This window comes from Tachyglossus aculeatus, chromosome X2, assembly GCF_015852505.1.
Source record: "Tachyglossus aculeatus isolate mTacAcu1 chromosome X2, mTacAcu1.pri, whole genome shotgun sequence".
NCBI lineage: Eukaryota > Metazoa > Chordata > Mammalia > Monotremata > Tachyglossidae > Tachyglossus > Tachyglossus aculeatus.
In genome coordinates this window covers 29634553-29652773 of record NC_052100.1, presented here as the reverse complement: position 1 = coordinate 29652773, position 18221 = coordinate 29634553, and the positions used below count along the sequence as shown (strand labels likewise).

Below are 18221 nucleotides of genomic sequence, written 5' to 3'. Positions count from 1 at the left end.
AATTCCTATTTTACAGATGAGGTATCTGAGGGACACAGAAGTTAAGGGACTTCTCCAAGGTCTCTGGGGTTTTTCTTCTGGACTATACGTCCTGCCTCCTTAATTTCATTCATTCTCTTCAACTTAATTTCCCCAAAAGTGCAGCGTAATCTAGCATTCTGTGTCTGAATTGGCCATTAAGTTCAAACCCAGAAAAATAAGCGCTCTTCTCGGCCAACCGGAATCCCTGAACCGAAGAGAAATAGCTGTAAAGGGCAAGATAGGAAAAGACAGATTCTTTTACGGCTGATTTAATGATTTGAGCTAAATGAGGCCTTGCATTTTAAAGACAAAAGAGTTCAGGGCTGCTGCTTTGTCCCGAAAAGAGTTTCCCAGAGGAAAATGAATCTTGGCCACGTTCCTAGAAGAAAGAGCTCGGAAGAATCCAGTGGAGAAAGGGGCCGGAGTTTCGAAGTTATGAAATGGTAACACAATCGATTTGGGAGCGTATCTGAGAGAAAGGCATCTGAATTCATTCAGGGAGAACCCAAAACCGCCTGAGTTGCCATTTCCCTCGTCTCCAAACCTTTTCCCCGGACCCTCTGACATTCCAGAGTGGATGGGTTTCGATTTCCCCTTTCCCCTTCCCCTCTGGAGTCGCTTCTTAATGGCGGAAGGGATACAGATCAATCAATCAATCAATCAATTGTATTTATTGAGCGCTTACTGTGTGCAGAGCGCTGGACTAAGCGCTTGGGAAGTACAAGCTGGGAACATATAGAGACAGTCCCTACCCAACAGTGGGCTCACCGTCTAGAAGGGGGAGACAGAACAAAACCAAACGTACTAACAAAGTAAAATAAATAGAATAGATAGGTACAAGTAAAATAAAAAAATAAATAGAGTAATAAATCTGTACAAACATATATACATATATACAGGTGAGGTGGGGAAGGGAAGGAGGTAAGATGCGGGGGACGGAGAGGGGGACGAGGGGGAGAGGAAGGAAGAGAGGGAAAGAGAGAGAAAGAGAAAGAGGGGGAAAGAGAAAGAAATCAATCAATCGTATTTATTGAGCGCTTCCTGTGTGCAGAGCACTGTACTAAGCGCTTGGGAAGTCCAAGTTGGCAACATATAGAGACAGTCCCTACCCAACAGTGGGCTCACAGTCTAAAAGGGGGAGACAGAGAACAAAACCCAACATACTAACAAAATAAAATAAATAGAATAGATAGGTACAAGTAAAATAAATAAAGAGTAATAAATATGTACACACATATATACATATATACAGGTGCTGTGGGGAAGGGAAGGAGGTAAGATGCGGGGGATGGAGAGGGGGACGAGGGGGAGAGGAAGGAAGAGAGGGAAAGAGAGAGAAAGAGAAAGAGGGGGAAAGAGAGAAATCAATCGTATTTATTGAGCACGTACTGTGTGCAGAGCACTGTACTAAGCGCTTGGGAAGTCCAAGTTGGCAACATAGAGAGACAGTCCCTACCCAACAGTGGGCTCACAGTCTAAAAGGGGGAGACAGAGAACAAAACCAAACATACTAACAAAATAAAATAAATAGAATAGATAGGTACAAGTAAAATAAATAAATAGAGTAATAAATCTGTACAAACATTATATACATATATACAGGTGCGGTGGGGAAGGGAAGGAGGTAAGATGCGGGGGATGGAGAGGGGGACGAGGGGGAGAGGAAGGAAGAGAGGGAAAGAGAGAGAAAGAGAAAGAGGGGGAAAGAGAGAAATCAATCGTATTTATTGAGCACGTACTGTGTGCAGAGCACTGTACTAAGCGCTTGGGAAGTCCAAGTTGGCAACATAGAGAGACAGTCCCTACCCAACAGTGGGCTCACAGTCTAAAAGGGGGAGACAGAGAACAAAACCAAACATACTAACAAAATAAAATAAATAGAATAGATAGGTACAAGTAAAATAAATAAATAGAGTAATAAATCTGTACAAACATATATACATATATACAGGTGCGGTGGGGAAGGGAAGGAGGTAAGATGCGGGGGATGGAGAGGGGGACGAGGGGGAGAGGAAGGAAGAGAGGGAAAGAGAGAGAAAGAGGAAGAGAGAGAAAGAGAAAGAGGGGGAGAGAGAAATCAATCAATCGTATTTATTGAGCGCTTCCTGTGTGCAGAGCACTGTACTAAGCGCTTGGGAAGTACAAGTTGGCAACATATAGAGACGGTCCCTACCCAACAGTGGGCTCACAGTCTAGAAGGGGGAGACAGAGAACAAAACCCAACATACTAACAAAATAAAATAAATAGAATAGATAGGTACAATCAAAATAAATAAATAGAGCAATAAATATGTACAAACATATATACATATATACAGGTGCTGTGGGGAAGGGAAGGAGGTAAGACGGGGGAGATGGAGAGGGGGACGAGGGGGAGAGGAAGGAAGAGAGGGAAAGAGAGAGAAAGAGAAAGAGAGAGAAAGAGAAAGAGGGGGAAAGAGAGAGAAATCAATCAATCGTATTTATTGAGCGCTTCCTGTGTGCAGAGCACTGTACTAAGCGCTTGGGAAGTCCAAGTTGGCAACATATAGAGACAGTCCCTACCCAACAGTGGGCTCACAGTCTTAAAGGGGGAGACAGAGAACAAAACCCAACATACTAACAAAATAAAATAAATAGAATAGATATGTACAATCAAAATAGAGTAATAAATATGTACAAACATATATACATGTAAGGGAAAGAGAGAGAGAGAAGAGTGTGTGTGTGTGTGTTTTGGGGTGGCTGCGCGCTGATGCTTCAGTGGGCGATGTAAAAGGGAGTGGGAGAAGGAAAACCCGTTTTCTCTGTCCACAGGGAGCTTACGCTTGAATGGGGAGTGGGAGGAAGACGTATAGAACGACCCGCAGCTACAGGGAAGGCCAAAGATCAGACAGAGAGTCAAATGAATCAGCCAGGATGAAATAAAATAATTAACTGTATGATTAGATATTTCATAAGTTGGGAAGTGTGTAACTGTTGGAGTTGATACACAGTGGGGTGTTGGGAATCGGTCAGGAAGCCTCCCCGGAGGAGGTGGGGTTACAGGAGGGCTCGGATGATGCTCTGCACACAGTAAGCCCTCAATAAATACGATTGAATGAATGAATGAGCTCGCTGTTGGGTAGGGACCGTCTCTATATGTTGCCAACTGGGACTTCCCAAGCGCTTAGTACAGTGCTCTGCACACAGTAAGCGCTCAATAAATACGAATGAATGAGTCCGCTATTGGGTAGGGACCATCTCTATATGTTGCCAACTGGGAGACTTCCCAAGCGCTTAGTACAGTGCTCTGCACACAGTAAGCGCTCGATAAATACGATTGAATGAATGAATGAGCCTGCTGTTGGGTAGGGACCGTCTCTATACGTTGCCAACTGGGACTTCCCAAGCGCTTAGTACAGTGCTCTGCACACAGTAAGCGCTCGATGAATACGATTGAATGAATGAATGAGCCCACTGTTGGGTAGGGACCATCTCTATATGTTGCCAACTGGAACTTCCCAAGCGCTTAGTACAGTGCTCTGCACACAGTAAGTGCTCAATAAATATGAATGAATGAGCCCGCTGTTGGGTAGGGATTGTCTCTAGATGTTGCCAACTTGTACTTCCCAAGCGCTTAGTACAGTGCTCTGCACACAGTAAGCGCTCGATAAATACGATTGAATGAATGACTGAGCCCGCTGTTGGGTAGGGACCATCTCTATATGTTGCCAACTGGAACTTCCCAAGCGCTTAGTACAGTGCTCTGCACACAGTAAGCGCTCAATCAATACGATTGAATGAATGAGTGAGCCCACTGTTGGGTACGACCGTATCTATATGTTGTCAACTTGTACTTCCCAAGCGCTTGGTACAGTGCTCTGCACACAGTAAGCGCTCAATAAATACGATTGAATGAATGAATGAAAGAGCAGAAGGTTTGGTGGGGGTAGGGATGGGGGTTTCCGTTCTGAACAGGTCTCTTAGCCGCTGCAGGGGAATGGCCAGTTGGATGGTGGGTGAAAAGCCCCCTTTTCGGGGGGAACTTCAAGGGGAGGGTCACTGACCCGGCATAGAAGCAGCGTGGCTCAGTGGAAAGAGCCCGGGCTTTGGAGTCAGAGGTCAGGGGTTCGAATCCCGGCCCTGCCACATGTCTGCTGTGTGACCTTGGGCAAGTCACTTCACTTCTCTGAGCCTCAGTGACCTCATCTGTAAAATGGGGATCGACTGTGAGCCCCACGTGGGACAACTTAACCACCTTGTACCCTCCCCAGCGCTTAGAACAGTGCTTTGCGCATAGTAAGCGCTTAACAAATGCCATCATTATTATTGTTATTATTATACGGACCTCGGCAATTCCAAGCCCTGTCATCCCGTAGGCCACCGAGGGCACGGAACTGCTGGTGATGCTGTGCCACTCCGACCGGGAAGACATCCGGAAGCTGGCCTCCGAGACCTTGCTGTCTCTCGGTGAGTTGGAATTCTCAACCAACATCTCATCCATCCCGGGAACTGGTCGAAAAAGCTTCCCTCTCCAGCCAGGCGGGAGATGGTCACGTAGTAAGCGCCTAACAAATACAAGCATTATTATTATTGTTGTCTTTGAGTCCCTGAAGAAAAAGGGGTATGGCTAGAGAAGCAGCGTGGCTCAGTGGAAAGAGCCTGGGCTTCGCAGTCAGAGTCATGGGTTCAAATTCTGGCTCCGCCAATTGTCAGCTGTGTGACTTTGGGCAATTCACTTCACTTCTCTGGGCCTCAGTTCCCTCATCTGGAAAATGGGGATTAATGTATATATGTGTATATGTTTGTACATATTTATTACTCTATTTATTTATTTATTTTACTTGTACATATCTATTCATTTTATTTTGTTAGTATGTTTGGTTTGGTTCTCTGTCTCCCCCTTTTAGACTGTGAGCCTGCTGTTGGGTAGGGACTGTCTCTATATGTTGCCAATTTGTACTTCCCAACCGCTTAGTCCAGTGCTCTGCACATCGTAAGCGCTCAATAAATACGATTGATGATGATGATGATGATAAAATTGTGAGCCCCCCCGTGGGACAACCTGATCACCTTGTGTCCTCCCCAGCGCTTAGAACAGTGCTTTGCACATAGTAAGCCCTTAACAAGTGCCATCATCATCATTATTATTATTCTCTGCACCTCAGGGCCCTCATCTGTAAAATGAGGATGAAGATTGTGAGCCCCACGGGGGACAACCTGATCACCTTGTGTCCTCCCCAGCGCTTAGAACAGTGCTTTGCACATAGTAAGCCCTTAACAAGTGCCATCATCATTATTATTATTATTCTCTGCACCTCAGGGCCCTCATCTGTAAAATGGGGATGAAGACTGTGGGCCCCACGTGGGACAGCCTGATCACCTTGTGTCCTCCCCAGCGCTTAGAACAGTGCTTTGCACATAGTAAGCCCTTAACAAATGCCATTATTATTATTATTATTATTATTATTCTCTGGGCCTCAGGTACCTCACCTGGAAAATGGGGATTAAGACTGCGAGCCCTCCGTGGGACAACCTGATCACATTGTAACCTCCCTGGTGCTTAGAACAGTGCTTTGCACATAGTAAGCGCTTAATAAATGCCATCATTATATGTGTGGCCATGGACTCTTATTTTATTTTATAAATTTATTTATTTATTTTACTTGTACATATCTATTCTATTTATTTTATTTTGTTAGTATGTTAGGTTTTGTTCTCTGTCTCCCCCCTTTTAGACTGTGAGCCCGCTGTTGGGTAGGGACCGTCTCTATATGTTGCCAACTTGGACTTCCCAAGCGCTTAGTCCAGTGCTCTGCACACAGTAAGCGCTCAATAAATACGATTGATTGATTGATTGATTCTAAAGCACGGGGGTAGATACGAGGTAATCAAGCCGGACCCAGTCCCTGTCCCACGTGGGGCTCCCAGTCTTCATCCCCATTTTACAGATGAGGTACCTGAGGCCCAGAGAAGTGAAGTGCCTTGCCCAAGGTCACACAGCAGACAAAGAGGCGGGGCCGGGAGTAGAAACCAGATCTTTCTACTCCCGGCCCAGACTAGGCCATGCTTCTTCTCCACCCCCTCAATCCCACCACCGGAAAGGACTCAGATTGTGAGCCCCTTGTGACCCATCAGACTCTCTTCTATCTTAATTTAGCATTTAAGACAGCTTGGCACCCAGTCTGTGCTTTATAATAATAATAATAACTGTGGCATTCGTTAAGCGCTTACTACGTGCAACACATGTGCACCGTACTAAGCCCTTTGGGGGTGGATACAAGCAAATCGGGTTGGACAGTCCCTGTCCCACATGAGGCTCACAGTCCCCCTTTTACCGCTGAACTGAGCCCCCCAGTAGACCGATCTTCAGTTTGGAGGACCATCCCAGATATGATTTGGGACTGCATATATATCATCATCATCGTCATCATCAATCGTATTTATTGAGCGCTTACTATGTGCAGAGCACTGTACTAAGCGCTTGGGAAGTACAAATTGGCAACATATAGAGACGGTCCCTACCCAACAGTGGGCTCACAGTCTAAAAGGGGGAGACAGAGAACAAAACCAAACTTACTAACAAAATAAAATGAATAGATATGTACAAATAAAATAAATGGAGTAAAAAAAATATGTACAAACATATATACATATATACAGGTGCTGTGGGGAAGGGAAGGAGGTAAGATGGGGGGGATGGAGAGGGGGACGAGGGGGAGAGGAAGGAAGGGGCTCAGTCTGGGAAGGCCTCCTAATATATACCTGTATATATATGTTGGTACATATTTATTACTCTATTTTATTTGTACATATCTATTCTATTTATTTTATTTTGTTAGTATGTTTGGTTTTGTTCTCCGTCTCCCCCTTTTAGAGTGTGAGCCCACTGTTGGGTAGGGACTGTCTCTGTATGTTGCCAATTTGTACTTCCCAAGCGCTTAGTCCAGTGCTCTGCACACAGTAAGCGCTCCATAAATACGACTGATGATGATGAAGCGAGGCGGCTTCCCCAAGTAAATACCATCCCCATCATTCTGGTTTTCCCGCACTGCCGAACTAGAAGTATTTTCGGCTGCTCCCTGGCACTTCCAGTCTCGCGTCGCATCTGTAGCCCTCGACGGCCTCCGTGTGAAACGGTTCCGCTTTTAAGAACCGGGACGGGCTGTGCCCTGACGAATCCTGCTTTTTGTCCAGGGGAAGACGGGCGCCTGGCGTACGAACAGCTGGACCGGTTTCCCCGGGAACGCGCTCCCATTGGAGGTCACCGTGGGAACGGAGGAGCAGAAACGATGTCCTGACCCTTCAAGACATCTCCGCAGGCCACCGGACGATCTCTGTAACCAAGGGTGGTACATTTCTGGTAGATTCCCAGAAATGGCCAAGCGTAGCGGGATGCAGAGGTGGCTGGGAACCTCAGTGATTCATCAAAAGAAGAATCGCCAGCCTGGATCCCGAACGGCATTTGACCGTTCCCTCCGGAAAGAGACCGCGGGGTGGGTTTGTTTAAAACGTTTTACAGCGACGGGTTCTGCCCACAGGTCTCTGCTCGGTCTCCATTTCGTAGCGTTTCGGAATTGGGCGTCTTACAGGATCCCGGTCTTTTCTTTTCTTCCCTCTTTGGTTGAAGCTGTTGGGCCATCTTGAAACGGAATTAGGCGATGCTGTGTTTACGAAAGGGAGAACGGAGGAGGTGAGGAGGTGTTACCAGCAGAAAGCCTTTCTCTCCAAGCTGTGATAAGTGTCAGGTGCCGGCTGGCTGCTCTTTATCCCGTCCTGGGATTGATTGACTTCTGTTGCATCAAACCCAAAGCATCAGAAAACAGCTTTTTTCCAGTCGCGTTTTGCCTTTCCGAAACCCAGCTGGATACCTCCGGAAAGATCTAAATGGAAAGGCGTTGTTTCTTCCGGGCCCTTTGGATTTCTTTTGTCTCCTCGCTCCATCACGCCGACGGTTTTGAAGTGTTTCTTTTGTTGCTCTGCTTCTGTTCGATCCAAGGGAAAGGCTGATACCCTCTGAGCTGGTCCACTCACCCTTCTCTTCGCAGAAGAAAACGCGGCAGCGACTTGCTGAAATTCTTACACTGTTCACACCCCTTGACTTCCAGCTGCGACACGGGGGCCAAATGGAGCTTGGTGAAGTGGGTAGAGGAAGACGGAGGCGGGAAGGGGGGCCAAGGGGGTTTAAAATCCCGGCCTTTAAAATTTCGGGAGAAAACTAGGGAGCGTCGTTCAGTTGAGGGATGGTAACCCGACCGCAGGCCGCTCAGGACGAAATACACCCGTTCGTGGGGGCTGTTGAAGAAACACGTTTCAGCCACAAGCGAAAATTACAGGCGAGGCGGATAGTTCAGCTGTGAAGGGCCGCAATGTACATAGATCTGTATATTTTTATTTTAGCTGTATATAGATCTCCACCGCACTGAAAGGTACCCTGCTATAGCCTAAAATGTTTACTAAGCCAAGGGAGGAAATGGTTCTTTTAATGGAAGGCTGTCTAGTCTTGTCACAGGGTTTTTTTTTTAATATTCCTCCTATTGCATGAGGTTTTAATTCCTTCTCTTTCAGCCCTGACCTTCTAAATCGTCACATTTGTACCTACGGGGTTTCTGGCTGTCCGTGTCTTAATAAAGATTATTTTTGAATTAGTAATTCGGCCCCCGGCGGCTGTTCCGTGGTTGTCCTTGTCCACTCCGGGATGCCTTTGGGATAATAATAACTGTGGTATTTTTTTAAGCGCTTTCTATGTGCCAGGCACTGTTCTAAGTGCTGGGGCCAATGCAAACGCAATCAGGTTGGACGCTGCTCCTGTCCTACAAGGGGGTCACAGTCTTCATCCCCATTTTACAGATGAGGTAAGTGAGGCGCAGAGAAGGCAAGTAACTTGCTCAAGGTTACACAGCAGACAAGTCCCGTGGCTCAGTGGAAAGAGCCCAGGCTTTGGAGTCAGAGGTCATGATGATGATGATGATGATGATGACGATGGCATTTGTTAAGCGCTTACTATGTGCAGAGCACTATTCTAAGCGCTGGGGGGGTTACAAGGTGATCAAGTTGTCTCACGTGGGGCTCACAGTCTTAATCCCCATTTTACAGATGAGGTAACTGAGGCTCAGAGAAGTTAAGTGACTTGCCCAAGGTCATGCAGCAGACATGTGGTGGAGTCGGCATTCGAACCCATGACCTCTGACTCCAAAGCCCGGGCTCTTTCCACTGAGCCACGTTCAAATCCCAGCTCCGCCAACTGTCAGCTGGGTGACTTTGGGCAAGTCACTTCACTTCTCTGGGGCTCAGTGACCTCATCTGTAAAATGGGGATTAAGACTGTGAGTCCCCCGTGGGACAACCTGATCACCTTGCAAACTCCCCAGCGCTTAGAACAGTGCTTTGCACATAGTAAGCACTTAATAAATGCCATTATTATTATTATTAGTATTATTCTCTGGGCCTCAGTGACCTCATCTGTAAAATGGGGATGAAGACTTTGAGCCCCACGTGGGACAATCTGATCACCTTGTATCCTCTCCAGCGCTTAGAACAGTGCTTTGCACATAGTAAGCGCTTAACAAATGCCATCATTATTATTATTATTATTACAGTTTAGCGATCGGCTCCCGCCCGCTCCGCACTGAAGTGAGCCGGCTGCGCTCCCCTTGGGCTCATCATTCAATTCATTCAATCGTATTTATTGAGTACTTACTGCGTGCAGAGCACTGTGCTAAGCGCTTGGGAAGTACAAGTTGGCAACATATAGAGACAGTCCCTACCCAACAGTGGGCTCACAGTAAGCGCTCAATAAATACGATTGAATGAATTGAATGATGAGCCGGAAGTCAAATCCGGCCCCGGATTTCCTCTGCGTTCTTGGCCTCGCTCTCTCTGGTTTCTAGAAGGAGGCCGGGTTCCCGTCTGTCATCATCATCATCATCAATCGTATTTATTGAGCGCTTACTGTGTGCAGAGCACTGTACTAAGCGCTTGGGAAGTACAAGTTGGTAACCTATAGAGACAGTCCCTACCCAGCAGTGGGCTCACAGTCTAAAAGGGGGAGACAGAGAACAAAAACAAACATACTAACAAAATAAAATAAATAGAAGAGATATGGACAAGTAAAATAAATAGAGTAATAAATATGTACAAACATATATACAGGTGCTGTGGGGAAGGGAAGGAGGTAAGATGGGGGGGATGGAGAGGGGGACGAGGGGGTGAGAGAAGGGGAAGTAGAGCCCCACATGGGAAGAGCAGTCCCTCCGTTCCCGAATCTTCTTCCCCCTCTCTGGCCCTGAAGCGGGATTCATTCATTCAATCATATTTATTGAGCGCTTACTGTGTGCACAGCACTGTACTAAGCGCTTGGGAAGTACAAATCGGCAATATACAGAGACGGTCCCTACCCAACAATGGGCTCACAGCCTAGAAGGGGGAGAAAGACAACAAAACGAAACAAATACTAGACAGGTGAATTACAGTGCCTGACACAGGGTTAGCACTTAAACACTACAATTATTATCATTATTGTTACAAGGAATGAAGGAATTTTAGTGTTAATACAATTAATACAACACAGGTTATACACTCACAAGGAGTAACGGATGGAGTGGTCACCTCCCCTTCGAAGGAAGGAATAACAGATCTGGGAAAGGTAATGAGGTATGGATTATAGAGCAGATCCGCACGGGATCAACTGAAAAGATTACGCCCCATTATTTCAAATGCAGCGGGGAAGCTTGGGACTAAAGGGACTCAAACTCCCCCCGCCTTCCCTTATAATAATAATAATAATAATGGCATTTATTAAGCGCTTACTATGTGCAAAGCACTGTTCTAAGCGCTGGGGAGGTTACAAGGTGATCAGGTTGTCCCACGTGGGGCTCACAGTCTCAAGCCCCATTTTACAGATGAGGTAACTGAGGCACAGAGAAGTTAAGTGACTTGCCCAAAGTCACACAGCTGACAATTGGCGGAGCCGGGGTTTGAACCCATGACCTCTGACTCCAAAGCCCGTGCTCTTCTCCACTGAGCCACGCTGCTTCCCTTCCCCACAGCACCTGTATATATGTATATATGTTTGTATGTATTTATTACTCTATTTATTTATTTTACTTGTACATATCTATTCTATTTATTTTATTTTGTCAATATGTTTGGTTTTGTCCTCTGTCTCCCCCTTCTAAACTGTGAGCCCACTGTTGGGTAGGGACCGTCTCTCTATGTTGCCAACTTGGACTTCCCAAGCGCTTGGTACAGAGCTCTGCACACAGTAAGCGCTCAATACAATTGATTGATTTTATATGTATATATATGTATATATGTTTGTATGTATTTATTACTCTATTTATTTTACTTGTACATATCTATTCTATTTATTTTATTTTGTTAATATGTTTGGTTTTGTCCTCTGTCTCCCCCTTCTAGACTGTGAGCCCACTGTTGGGTAGGGACCGTCTCTCTATGTTGCCAACTTGGACTTCCCAAGCGCTTGGTACAGTGCTCTGCACACAGTAAGCGCTCAATAAATGCGATTGAATGAATAAATATGATTGATTCTGGACAGACGGGAACCCGGCCTCCTCCTAGAAACCGGAGAGAGCGAGGCCAAGAACGCAGAGGAAATCCGGGACTGGATTTGACTTACGGCGACGATTCCCTGAATAGCTTTGGGCTGAAAAGCGGGACGACGCACCAGGCTACTGAGGAAAGGCCGAATTGGGACAGGCTGACGACCCATTTCTTTGTCCACGTGCCGGTCTTTTCCATCATTTTCCATTCCACGTGGGTTCCAGCGTTGCTAGGAGCCCATCCTGCCGCGTTTCCCACCCTTAGAGGAGGCAGTTACGGCCCCGAACCCGTTCTCCGCCCGATGGCTCAGAGAAGCTCCTCGAGCATCCTGAGAGCTCTCAGGAGCTGTGGGGATTATGTGGTGCAGTTCTGTCTCCAGACGGTCGCCCAGGTCTTGGCCCTGTGGGATGCCTACATCCAGCCCTATTTTGTGGAGAAAGAGGAAAGGTTCTACACCACGGTGGAGAACGTGTTTCACAAAGAAAAGATTAACAGCTTTGGACAGAGCCTGAAGGACGCGGAGCTCCCCGTGGCCACCAAAGCGGAGGCGGTGATGAAAATGGGGCTGTTGGCCTACACAGGTACAAGGGCCTGCGTCGCTGGAGGACGGCCGACTTCCTCCGTGGAAAGAGCTCGGGATTTGGAGTCAGAGGTCATGGGTTCGAACCCCAGCTCTGCCAATTGTACATTCATTCTAGACTGGGAGCCCGCTGTTGGGTAGGGACCGTCTCTATACGTTGCCAACTTGGACTTCCCAAGCGCTTAGTCCAGTGCTGTGCACACGGTAAGTGCTCAATAAATACGACTGAATGAATTCATTCATTCAATCGTATTTATTGAGCGCTGTGTACTCAATACCGTGTGCTCTCCCCCCTCCCCATCCGCCCGCCTTACCTTCTTCCCCTCCCCACAGCACCTGTATAGATGTTTATGTTTGTATGAATTTATTACTCTATTTTATTTGTGCATATTTATTCTATTTATTATGTTTTGTTTTGTTGTTTTGTTGAATGAATTCATTCATTCAATCGCATTTATTGAGCACTGTGTGCCCAATACTATGTGCTCTCCCCCTCTTCCCCCTCCCCATCCCCCCCGCCTTACCTTCTTCCCCTCCCCACAGCACCTGTATAGATGTTTATGTTTGCATGAATTTATTACTCTATTTTATTTGTGCATATTTATTCTATTTATTTTATTTTGTTAATGTTTTGTTTTGTTGTTTTGTTGAATTCATTCATTCAATCGTATTTATTGAGCGCTGCGTGCTCAATACCGTGCTCTCCCCCTTCCCCCTTCCCCCCGCCTTACCTTCTTCCCCTCCCCACAGCACCTGTATAGATGTTTATGTTTGTATGAATTTATTACTGTATTTTATTTGTGCATATTTATTCTATTTATTTTGTTAATATGTTTTGTTTTGTTGAATGAATTCATTCATTCAATCGCATTTATTGAGCGCTTACTGTGTGCTCAATACTGTGCTCTCCCCCTCTTCCCCCTCCCCATCCCCCCGCCTTACCTTCTTCCCCTCCCCACAGCACCTGTATAGATGTTTATGTTTGTATGAATTTATTACTCTATTTTATTTGTGCATATTTATTCTATTTATTTTATTTTGTTAATGTTTTGTTTTGTTTTGTTGAATTCATTCATTCAATCGTATTTATTAAGCGCTGTGTGCTCAATACCGTGCTCTCCCCCTTCCCCCTTCCCCCCGCCTTACCTTCTTCCCCTCCCCACAGCACCTGTATAGATGTTTATGTTTGTATGAATTTATTACTGTATTTTATTTGTGCATATTTATTCTATTTATTTTGTTAATATGTTTTGTTTTGTTGAATGAATTCATTCATTCAATCGCATTTATTGAGCGCTTACTGTGTGCTCAATACTGTGCTCTCCCCCTCTTCCCCCTCCCCATCCCCCCGCCTTACCTTCTTCCCCTCCCCACAGCACCTGTATAGATGTTCATGTTTGTATGAATTTATTACTCTATTTTATTTGTGCATATTTATTCTATTTATTTTATTTTGTTAATGTTTTGTTTTGTTTTGTTGAATTCATTCATTCAATCGTATTTATTGAGCACTGTGTGCTCAATACTGTGTGCTCTCCCCCTCTTCCCCCTCCTCATCCCCCCGCCTTACCTTCTTCCCCTCCCCACAGCACCTGTATAGATGTTTGTTTGTATGAATTTATTACTCTATTTTATTTGTGCATATTTATTCTATTTTATTTTGTTAATGTTTTTTGTTTTGAATTCATACATTCAATCGTATTTATTGAGCGCTGTGTGCTCAATACCGTGCTCTCCCTCTTCCCCCTCCCCCCACCTTACCTTCTTCCCCTCCCCACAGCACCTGTATAGATGTTTATGTTTGTATGAATTTATTACTTTATTTTATTAGTGCATATTTATTCTATTTATTTTATTTTGTTAATGTTTTGTTGTTTTGTTGAATGAATTCAATCGTATTTATTGAGTGCTGTGTGCTCAATACCGTGCTCTCCCCCTCTTCCCCCTCCCCATTCCCCCGCCTTACCTTCTTCCCCTCCCCACAGCACCTGTATAGATGTTTGTATGAATTTATTACTCCATTTTATTTGTGCATATTTATTCTATCTATTTTATTTTGTTAATGTTCTGTTTTGTTGTTTTGTTGAATGAATTCATTCATTCAATTGTATTTATTGAGCACTTACTGTGTGCTCAATACTGTGTGCTCTCCCCCTCCTCATCCTCCCCCGCCTTACCTTCTTCTCCTCCCCACACCACCTGTATATATGTATATGTTTGTATGAATTTATTACTCTATTTTATTGGGACATATTTATTCCATTTATTTTATTTTGTTAATATGTTTTGTTTTGTTGTCTGTCTCCCCCTTCTACACTGTGAGCCCGCTGTTGGGTAGGGACCGTCTCTAAATGTTGCCAACTTGGACCTCCCAAGTGCTTAGTCCAGTGCTCTGCACACCGTAAGCGCTCAATAAATACGATTGAATGAATGAATGCCAGGCACCGTCCTAAGCACCCGGGTGGACACGAGCTAATTGGGTTGGACGCGGTTAATCTCCAGTGTTAATCCCCATTTTAACTGAGCCTCATGGCTCAGTGGAAAGAGCATGGGCTTTGGAGTCAGAGGTCATGGGTTCAAACCCCGGCTCTGCCAATTAGCTGTGTGACTTTGGGCAAGTCGCCTAACTTCTCTGTGCCTGTTACCTCATTTGTAAAATGGGGATTAAGACTGTGAGCCCCCGTGGGACAACTTGATACCTTGTAACCTCCCCAGCCCTTCGAACAGTGCTTTACACATAATAAGCGCTTAATAAATGCCATTATTATTATTATTTTATAGATGAGGGAACTGAGGCCCAGTGAAGGGATTTATGCAAGGCCTGTGATCTCATTCATTCATTCAATCGTATTTATTGAGCGCTTACTGGGTGCAGAGCACTGGACTAAGCGCTTGGAAAGACTGTGAGCTCTTAGACTGTGAGCCCACTGTTGGATAGGGACCGTCTCTATACGTTGCCAACTTGTACTTCCCAAGCGCTTAGTCCAGTGCTCTGCACATAGTAAGCGCTCAATAAATACGATTGATGATGATGATGTGAGCTCTTAGACTATGAGCCCACTGTTGGGTAGGGACTGTCTCTATATGCTGCCAACTTGTACTTCCCAAGCGCTTAGTCCAGTGCTCTGCACATAGTAAGCGCTCAATAAATACGATTGATGATGATGATGGTGTGAGCTCTTAGACTATGAGCCCACTGTTGGGTAGGGACTGTCTCTATATGCTGCCAACTTGTACTTCCCAAGCGCTTAGTCCAGTGCTCTGCACACAGTAAGCGCTCAATAAATATGATTGATTGATTGGAAAGCGCAATTCGGCAACAATGGAAAGACGCTTCATCATAACCCAAATCATCAAAGCTAACACAACCGCAACAAAAGAAACCAACCCAAAACACCCCAAACGGGCAAAACTTTGGCGGCAAGAGTATCGATTCGCGTCAACCCGCCCGCCGGGATGACGCCGGGGACTTCTTTTGCAGGAGGCCCGAAGGGTTCGAAGTGTGCCCTGGAATATATGCCCGAGATGGTTCAGCTTTTGCAAGAGCCGACGCTGACCGCCACGGAGAAGATTCAGCTGCTGAAAGGCCTGGCCGGCTTATGCTACGTCAACGGCTCGAGTAAGACCAGAGCCCAGAAACTTGATCTCCTTCGCATCCTCCTGGATTACCTCGACCCAGACGGGGATTCCGGCTCCTCGGATCCGGCGTTTCACTCCACCGGTCTGGTGAAGTTCTGGACCTGCTACCTCATGTCCGTCATCACTTGTAACCACCACCACTCCATTAAGGTCCTGAGGGAGGTCCCGGGCCTCAAACAGAACCTGAAATTTCTGGCCGGCCAGAACTGGAGCGGCTGGCCCGAGAACTACGCTGAGGTCTTGTATTTCCTCGTTGGGTTTCACAAGCATTAAGGAGGCCTTCGTCTCGGCAATATGTGACTCCTTACTTACGTTGCCTTTCGTCTCGGCAATACACGACTAAGCCTTCCTTACGTTGCCTTTTGTCTCGGCAATATGTGACTTCTTATTTACGCTGCCTTTCGTTTCAGCAATACACGACTAAGTCTTACTTACATTGCCTTTCGTCTCAGCAATACACGACTAAGTCTTATATTGCCTTTCGTCTCAGCAATACATGACTAAGTCTTACTTACATTACCTTTCGTCTCTGCAATACGTGACTTCTTACTTATGTTGCCTTTCATCTCGGCAATACACGACTAAGTCTTACTTACGTCGCCTTTCGTCTCAGCAATACAGGACTAAGTCTTCCTTATGTTGCCTTTCGTCTCAGCAATACACGACTAAGTCTTCCTTACGTTGCCTTTCGTCTTGGCAATACGTGACTTCTTACTTACGTTGCCTTTCGTCTCAGCAATACATGACTAAGTCTTCCTTATGTTGCCTTTCGTCTCGACAATATGTGACTTCTTACTTTCGTTGCCTTTCGTCTCAGCAATACAGGACTAAGTCTTCCTTATGTTGCCTTTCGTCTCAGCAATACACGACTAAGTCTTCCTTACGTTGCCTTTCGTCTTGGCAATACGTGACTTCTTACATTGCCTTTCGTCTCAGCAATACATGACTAAGACTTCCTTACGTTGCCTTTCGTCTCGGCAATATGTGACTTCTTACTTATGTTGCCTTTCGTCTCAGCAATACACGACTAATTCTTACTTATGTTGCCTTTCGTCTCAGCAATACACGACTAAGTCTTACTTACATTGCCTTTCGTCTCAGCAATACACGACTAAGTCTTCCTTATGTTGCCTTTCGTCTCAGCAATACATGACTAAGTCTTACTTACATTACCTTTCGTCTCGGCAATACATGACTTCTTACTTAAATTGCCTTTCATCTCACCAATACATGACTAAGTCTTACATTACCTTTCATCTCGGCAATACGTGACTTCTTACTTACATTGCCTTTCATCTCGGCAATACACAACTAAGTCTTCCTTACGTTGCCTTTCGTCTCGGCAATACGTGACTTCTTACTTTCGTTGCCTTTCGTCTCAGCAATACATGACTAAGTCTTCCTCACGTTGCCTTTCATCTCGGCAATACGTGACTTCTTACTTACATTGCCTTTCGTCTCAGCAATCAATCAATCAATCAGTCGTATTTATTGACCGCTTACTGTGTGCACAGCACTGGACTAAGCGCTTGGGAAGCACAAGTCGGCAACACATAGAGACAGTCCCGACGCAACAGCGGGCTCACAGTCTAGAAGGGGGAGACAGAGGACAAAACCAAACATACTAACAAAACAAAACAGACTAGATATGTACAAGATAAATAAAGTAATAAATATGTACAAACATATATACATATACAACATCCATGATGATGATGGTATTTGGTAAGTGCTTACTATGTGCCAACCACTGTTCTAAGTCAGCAATACACGACTAAGTCTTACTTACATTGCCTTTCGTCTCGGCAATACGTGACTTACTTTCGTTGCCTTTCGTCTCAGCAATACACGACTAAGTCTTCCTTATGTTGCCTGTCGTCTCAGCAATACACGACTAAGTCTTCCTTATGTTGCCTTTCGTCTCAGCAATACACGACTAAGTCTTACTTATGTTGCGTTTCGTCTCAGCAATACATGACTTCTTACTTACATTGACTTTCATCTCGGAATACATGACTAAGTCTTACTTACATTGCCTTTCGTCTCGGCAATACGTGACTTCTTACATTGCCTTTCGTCTCAGCAATACACAACTAAGTCTTACTTATGTTGCCTTTCGTCTTGGCAATATGTGACTTCTTACTTACATTGCCTTTGGTCTCAGCAATACATGACTAAGTCTTACTTCTGTTGCCTTTCGTCTCGGCAATATGTGACTTCTTACTTACATTGCCTTTCGTCTCAGCAATACGTGACAAAGTCTTACTTATGTTGCCTTTCGTCTCAGCAATACGTGACAAAGTCTTACTTATGTTGCCTTTCATCTCGGCAATATGTGACTTCTTACATTGTCTTTCGTCTCAGCAATACGTGACTAAGTCTTACTTATGTTGCCTTTCGTCTCAGCAATAGGTGACTTCTTACTTCTGTTGCCTTTCGTCTCAGCGATACATGACTAA

The 18221-nt window shown here is 45.3% G+C and overlaps 2 protein-coding genes across 2 annotated transcripts in view; both read left to right on the top strand.

Moving 5' to 3' along the window:
* Positions 1-8628, top strand: part of RIPOR2 (RHO family interacting cell polarization regulator 2) — a 91012-nt gene extending 82384 nt beyond the window's left edge. The window contains exons 21-22 of the mRNA XM_038771017.1: positions 4362-4452; positions 7180-8628. Coding sequence (XP_038626945.1) covers positions 4362-4452; positions 7180-7283 — 195 coding nt within the window. The 3' untranslated portion in view covers positions 7284-8628. The remainder of the gene's footprint in view (positions 1-4361; positions 4453-7179) is intronic.
* A 3199-nt stretch (positions 8629-11827) lies between these two features.
* On the top strand, positions 11828-16369 carry ARMH2 (armadillo like helical domain containing 2). The gene is made up of 2 exons (XM_038771517.1): positions 11828-12124; positions 15605-16369. Exons 1-2 carry the CDS (start codon positions 11845-11847, stop codon positions 16033-16035), a joined length of 711 nt encoding a protein of 236 aa, XP_038627445.1. The 5' UTR covers positions 11828-11844; the 3' UTR covers positions 16036-16369.
* Positions 16370-18221: the final 1852 nt, after the last annotated feature.

Coding starts and splice junctions, on each gene's coding strand:
- ARMH2 (XM_038771517.1), top strand. CDS start 11,845: ATGGCTCAGAGAAGCTCCTCGAGCATCCTGAGAGCTCTCAGGAGCTGT. Junction 12,125..15,604: donor GGGGCTGTTGGCCTACACAG/GTACAAGGGCCT, acceptor CTTCTTTTGCAG/GAGGCCCGAAGGGTTCGAAG.